The 7,209-nt window shown below is 39.4% G+C and overlaps 2 protein-coding genes across 2 annotated transcripts in view; one reads left to right on the top strand and one right to left on the bottom strand.

Moving 5' to 3' along the window:
* Window positions 1-7,209, top strand: part of fancm (FA complementation group M) — a 53,252-nt gene that overhangs the window by 3,079 nt on the left and 42,964 nt on the right. Inside the window, exons 3-5 of the mRNA XM_016254457.1 lie at window positions 1,093-1,265; window positions 1,347-1,424; window positions 1,671-1,829. Of these exons, the coding sequence (XP_016109943.1) occupies window positions 1,093-1,265; window positions 1,347-1,424; window positions 1,671-1,829 (410 nt within the window). The remainder of the gene's footprint in view (window positions 1-1,092; window positions 1,266-1,346; window positions 1,425-1,670; window positions 1,830-7,209) is intronic.
* LOC107568497 (heme-binding protein 1-like) overlaps window positions 3,099-7,209 on the bottom strand; it is a 12,967-nt gene continuing 8,856 nt past the window's right edge. Inside the window, exons 3-5 of the mRNA XM_016254463.1 lie at window positions 5,871-6,012; window positions 4,905-5,088; window positions 3,099-3,805 (exon numbers count right to left, since the gene is read on the bottom strand). Of these exons, the coding sequence (XP_016109949.1) occupies window positions 3,634-3,805; window positions 4,905-5,088; window positions 5,871-6,012 (498 nt within the window). The 3' untranslated portion in view covers window positions 3,099-3,633. The remainder of the gene's footprint in view (window positions 3,806-4,904; window positions 5,089-5,870; window positions 6,013-7,209) is intronic.

The raw sequence follows: 7,209 nt of genomic DNA on the forward strand, positions 1-7,209 counted from the left end.
AATATCCTAATGATTTTTGGCATAAAAGAGAAATGTATAATTGTGACCCATACAATGTATTGTTGGCTATTGCTACAAATATCCCCCAGCGACTCAACACTGCTTCAGTGCTGCAGGGACACATATTAAGAGTTAAAGCACTTATTAAAAAAATTAAAGCAGTCAAATATCAGAGGTTTTAATGACAAAAAGAAGAGTTCAAAATTAATAATTTAACTTGGTCTACAAAGGAGTGGATAAATATATACTCCATTTAATGTCAAAGAAGCAGGGTTATTATAGTTAACTACAACTGCAATTAAAACCATAAAAAATGAAAATGAGTTTACACTTTTAGTTATTTTAGAACACCGAGTTAATGAAGATGAATAGACACCATTTAAAATAAATAGAAATACAAAAATGCACAACAAAATAACTAAAACGTCAACTAAAATTCAAATTAAAACTAAGTATTAATAAAAACAATAATAGTATATCAATGATACTAAAATGACACTGCATAGAATCACAGGTTTATAAATAAATAACCTTCTTTGGTGATATTGTGTCATTCTAATGAATAATATTAATATAATTATAATATTAATTATTATTTTTTTAGTAATGTTCTGTTCAATTATATAAATATTATTTAAAATGTATTGTTTAATATTATAAATATTTGTTAAATTATTTAAATGTTAAATATGATTTAAATATTTTCTTCACCAGCTGGTTGTCCATAAACTGCTGAAACCTGTAATCATGCATGGATTGTGTTAAGCGTATGTTGATGCATATGTTGGTTAGGGCTGGGAAAATAAACCGATGCACCACGATGATTCAATGAGATTCTTTCTCGAGTCGCTTCTGAGCTTAGCTGTGAACAGCAGATGGTGCTGCATGCTTCAGAAACAGCCAAATCCTTACACACACTTGAACCTAAAATAATCATCAAAATAATCAAATCTGATCAAAAACTAGAGAAGAGCGCCATCTGCTGTTAAAATATAAGCTCAGAATCCATTCCAGAGAGAGTCGTGATGCATTCAGAAGATCTCCGCATGTATTTCTCGTCACAGTCCTAATGTCGGTGTGTGTTTGCTGTAGGCTCGACGGCGGCGCAGCAGCGGCGGGAGCTCTGGAGGGCCAAGCGCGTCTTCTTCTTGACTCCTCAGGTGATGGTGAACGATCTGAGCCGTAACTCCTGTCCGGCCGCACATGTCAGGTGTGTAGTGATCGACGAGGCACACAAGGCCACCGGGAACCACGCGTACTGTCAGGTAGAGCTTCACCTGCTTTATTGAGACACAGCCCGGTGCATGATGGGAGATCAGTTCTGATCGCTTGTGTTCGCTCTGCAGGTGATTCGTGAGCTGAGCAACCAAACGCAGCAGTTCCGCGTTCTAGCGCTCAGCGCCACACCTGGAGGAGACCTCAAGGTGAGGTTTGGAGAAATTACATCACTTGCTCACCAGTGGATGCTCTGCAGTGAATGGGTGCCGTCAGAATGAGAGTCCAAACAGCTGATAAAAGCATCACAATAATCCACAGCACTCCAGTCCATCAGTTAACATCTGGAGAAGACAAAAGCTGAAACTAATCCAACCCATTCGCTGCAGAGGTGAGACGACGTCCATCAGATCAGTCGCATCTCTTGGTATCAGACGTGTGTTTGTGTGTTTCAGGCGGTGCAGCAGGTGATCTCTAATCTGCTGATCTCTCACATCGAGCTGCGATCGGAGGACAGTCCAGACGTCCAGACGCACGTCCATCAGCGCAGTCTGGAGAAGATCGTGGTCCCGCCGGGAGAGACGCTCGCGCAGTATCAGACGCGATACCTGCAGGTACGTCTCATGATGTCCTTCAGCGTCAGTGGAGCTTTGCTACGAGACTGGGAGATCTTTAAGGTGTGTTTGACCTGTCGTGTGTTGTTCAGGGTGACCGAGAGACGGCTTCGAATGGTTGGGGGTGGGGAGGGGCGAGGTCGTGTTAGAACGCTTGGTTGAGTTCATCAGAGAAAACGATGTAGCGTCAATAACATAATACATATTAACGTTGCACTTACCTGTACATAATAAATGCAGTTATTTTTAAGAGGTTGTTGGCATCATATCTAAAACGTGATTTAGCCCCGTTTACGTTACGTTACCACTCTAATATGTCTTGCAATATCAGCGCGTGCAAAGGTTCTGCGCGATCCTCTTGTTCAGTATTCTCTGGGTCTGAATCCGGCTCAAACTGATATGGCAATATTAATCCTTACAGTATTAGTTCACTTCAGAACAAAAAAGTTGTTGTTGTGTTGGTGTTTTGGAGGATGTTTCATCAGAGCAGTTATGTTGATAAGTCAGTATGAGATATGAGAGTGTTTCTCTGATCTGCTTGTGTTTGTGGGGGTTGTTGTCGCTGCTGGACTGCTGTCTGACCGTCTTGATTTCTCCTTCATGTCTGCAGTGCTTTATTCCCGCTGAGCAGGACTCCACATGAAGATTTGCTCGGTTTATGCACGTCTCACCGGAGCGCTGGAATGTTTGGTGAAACAGCCTCTTTACATGATCTCTTTCAGAAAGCTCTGCTTTACCACGTATCAGCTCCTTCATTTGCTGCAGGGATGCACAAGGTTTCTGTCATAATAAATATAATATTTATTTACAAAATGTTATAATGTTTATAATATTTTTTTTAACTCCCCCAGGGATTTTAAGTTAAAATTTCAGTTCCAAAAATGATTAATCGTTCAAATAAATAAATAATTTCAATTAAACATCCACATATCCATAATTTCACAGAAATTCTAAATTAAAAAATCTTAAGTCCCCATAAGATTTTAAACTAATATATCCGTTACAAAAAAAGATTAATCATTCAAATAAATGTAATGAAATTAAAGCCGATAGTCTTGTGTAGGTAGGGTTGTAAAAGGGTGGAAAACTTCTGGTAAATTTCCGGAAACTTTCCAGAATTTCTGAAAATTCTTGGAAGCTTTTTGGAAAGTTTCTGGAGTTATTCTGCCCTTTTGCAATCCTGTGTGTGTAGTGGATGATGATCTGTGTTCCTGGCTGCTGTGTGAATTCAGCTTAGTTGGCTCTGATTGATCATCATCTGTCGTTACAGACCAGTTCATGCGTGAAGGCGCTGGTGTGGTTCAGTAATAGTTTATTCAGATCAGAACAGAAATATGAACAGAAGCATTCAGGAATTCACAGTGGCTGTAGTGTTTATACTGAGGACAGACGAACGTTTACATTCCCAGCCGTCAAGCCCTGGTCAGACACTTCATTCAGAAAACTCTTTCATTGTGTTTGTTTGACATCTGTGCTCGTAACAGAAGTTTCAAAATATACCTAACAAAAATAGCACTATGAGAATATAATATATAGATATATGTGCATCTATTATATATCGATTTGTTGATCATCACTACTAGAGCGAGAGACAGACAGAAGACGAGAGGTACGTGATGATTGTCTTACAGCAACAGTGTTTCACAGAGTGATTGACGTCCAGTTTGTGTAGCTTATAATCAGTGTGACGCATATAAACATGTTCTGCTGACGGGGAATCAGGAACTACAGGATGGCTGTAACGCCCTGCGCTCGCTCCACTGCGGTCTCTTGAGAGGTGCAGAGGATTGTGGGTAGGGGAGGCTCAGGGCCGCTCCAGGAACCAGATCTCGTTCTGCCGGTGGGCCGCCGCGGGGTTGGTGTATCCGGCCACGATGAAGGAGTCGCTGACGCAGGCGGCCGGACGCTCCAGAGCCTCGGCCAGACTGCTGATCTCGTGGATGATGGTCAGCTCGTTAGTGGCGCCCGTGAACGGCCTGAGTCACATAACACCGGAAAGACACAAGTTCAAAACCAGTTCAAATCATTGCGACTCGTCCCTCAGTTAGTCATGTTTACCGTAGTACACTTACAGTGTAGGTCTGAGGGATTCAGATGATTAAGAACCAGGAACCATTTTTATAATATGTAAGAGAATTTTTAAAAGTCTTATTTCTAGACCTTGCAGCTGCGTTTTCCAAAAGCAGTGCTTTCAACAATCTACTTTTGGGGAACATAGGTTTGGAATTTTTTTATAATGAATATACATTCGAATAAAATTATTTTTAGGAGAAATTGCTGGGAAATGTTCACTTGTGAACAAACCTATAGTGCATAATCACAAACAAGTGAAAAGTCATAAATTTAAACAGTCAGTTCTTGAAATTGCAGAATTTATCATTTTATTTAATTATTATATATCACTCCTAGTTTCTGTTAATTAAAACATTATTTGAGCTGTGAATGATCCAAATTGTAATTGAGGTGTAACTGATATATTTATATTTATGCATTTAGCAGAAGTAGCCCCTCTAGAGTTGTTTTATACTGAATATACATACAAATGAAATATTCTGAGTAGAAATTCCTGAGATCGAAAAGTTTACTTAAAAAACCTATAATACATGATCACAATCAAGTAGAAAAATCACTGAACAACATCTTCAGAATTTATTTTAGTAGAATTATAATTATAATTTTTTGAATGCAATTATGATATGTAATGAAACTGTAAAGAAAACCGTTATTTGAGCTGTAAATGGTCTGAATTGTCATTTAGAGGTGGAGATTTATTCATTGTCAAGTCACATTTATTTCTATAGTGCTTTATACAATACAGATTTGAAAGCAGATAAACGGGGATAACGGTTCATGTGAAGCAGTGTTGACTGGTTTTACAGATACACGATTAGCTGTTCTTCACTCATTGATGCATCCGCCAGATGCTAGTTTTATCCAAAGCAACTTACACATTAACATTTCCTCAGTACTTGCATTCCACATGACCTTCAGTGTAAGTGCATTACTGTAATCGTGCTTTGTGTCAGTATTAATGAACGGAGGAAGCGGTGCAGGTGGTTTCTGTGTGTTTCTCACCGGGTGTAGATGATAGCTGCAGGCCACTGCTCGATGGTGATCTCTGGGTCGTGCGGCCGCGGCGGCTCGCTCTGGTGCAGGGGGGGCAGGTAATACGCTACGGTCACGGCCCGCGACAGAGTCGTGTGCATCTCATCGGTGCGCACCACTGTCACGATGGGGATCGTCATTCCCAGATAACTGTCTGCGGAGAGAAATCAATCCGTTAGACTGTAGTGAGAGTTTGACACGCAGCTGATCGGCTCTATGAAGAACATATTGCTAGTGCTGATGTTCACACAGAATGCATTTGTGCTGAAAACACCAGACGTGGGAAAACACAAGCTTGTGACGCCAGCTGAGCTTCTTTAACTCAAGCTCCTCGTATTTAGATGCTGTTTCATGAGCAAAAGATACGAGACAACACAATAGTCAAACGCAGCTCTACACAGAAAAAACGATGCAACGCTGTGCAGAAGTACTACTGTATGTGTCTGATATGTGATGTTTGATGATGCTGTTTTCATTCACTGTTAATAATCATATATTCCTGCTGTTACTCTGACAGTCAGGAAGAGTTTGAATCGTCTGGGCCTCTAAAACTGAATGTCTGCATTTTGGATAAGAAATATTATGCATTTTTCATATTTGATATTATTTCTGGACATGTTTAAGACCAGCGTGTACAATATTTGGCTTCATATTTCATGCATCGTTTTTTTCTGCAAAGATATTTAACAAGTGAATTTGTTTTACGTTTACACCATGTTGAACTTCACGTGTGCTACGCTTGCAACAGAACTTTCTTTACCCTGATGGTTCATAAAGAGAATGTTACTTGAATTGTGATTTAGTTATAAGTTCAGTTAACATGAAAAATATATAATCTAGATTTTATGTTTTATCATATGGCCCAGCCCTAGTCTGAGTCTGGAGGAGGAGTCGAGTGTTTGTGTGAGTCTGGTTGAGTTGAGTGTGTTTATGGACCTGCTGAGTTCTGCTGGCAGATGTATCTCATGATCTTCATGAAGCCGTAGCAGATGCTCTGTTCATACGTGTCCTCGTGAACGGTGATACAGGCCCAGTGCGCTTTCTCATAGTGACGCTTCTCGAACACCACCTCCCCGCACTACAAGACACACAAGCAGAGTCAGAACCATCCTAACCCACCACAGCAGAACTGATCAAACACATGCAGATACACCAGAGAAGATTTGGTTTGATGTAATAGTTTGACTTTTTTAACCCTGAAAGGGGCGATGTATCCTGGGGGATACAAACATCTGAGAAGCTGTGGGGAGAAGCAGTGAAAGTGTAGGTCTTGTGTTGAAAGGGTGTTTGTTGTGAATATTTAGATGAGGTGACTTTTGTTTCTACATTCTTTGTTTAGCTCACAGGAAGCATTTAAACCTGCACAGGGCTCGACAGTGCGACCATTTCAGTTGCGACTGAAAACTACTGCGTGTGACTATGAAAACATATTTAGGAGCACCAGTGCGACTGAGCCGATCATCATCATACTTGTGATTGCGCTCAGGGGAGCTTCAAAGGTTTCTACGTGTTTTTGCAGCGTTGAGTAATGTATCACAGACATATCTCACCAATCCTTTCATAAGCAAAGTGTAGACAGGGTGTAAGAGATTCATCACGCTTTGTAGATTATAAATGTGAGATCGAGATGAACTAAGATGAGTGACAGCTTTTAATGATTTTTAAGGGAGTTTGTAAATGTGATAACTGATTTAATACAACAGTTCAATAAACAAGAAGTTAATATTAAGTGACTTACATTGTCTGACTATAACACTATTGTCTGATTTTGCTCCATTTCGTTGTCGAAAATAGTTTAAAACAAAGACACAGCGCATCTCCATTTGAGATTCAATTGAATGAATGATTCAGTGATAAATTCACTGACTTGCCTCCACCTGCTGGCAGTTTGTTTCATTTTTAAAGTATCTTTTCAGTTATTTAAATCATTTAATATTTCTATATTTAAAACATTAATATCATCATGGATTTAATTGCACTCATGCCACTTCTGAGCCTCATTAAATGTCTGAAAGTACACCAAGCCACTTTTGTGTTCTTCTGTGCCACCTCTGTAGTACAAATCATTTTTTTAATACTGATTTCATTTGATTGGTAACTTAATCTTATTCTACTTGTTCTTATTCTGTTGTTTTAATTACAAGTTTTAAAAAGCTTATAAAATATAATTTTTTTTAAAGAATTTGACAAAAGATGACATACTTTTAATAAAGTTAGAGGAGTCAAATATCACCTCGTAATGGGAAGGCTACTTTTTGATAACATTTTGGATTAT

Source organism: Sinocyclocheilus grahami, unplaced genomic scaffold, assembly GCF_001515645.1.
Source record: "Sinocyclocheilus grahami isolate Dianchi unplaced genomic scaffold, SAMN03320097.WGS_v1.1 scaffold1250.1, whole genome shotgun sequence".
Lineage (NCBI taxonomy): Eukaryota > Metazoa > Chordata > Actinopteri > Cypriniformes > Cyprinidae > Sinocyclocheilus > Sinocyclocheilus grahami.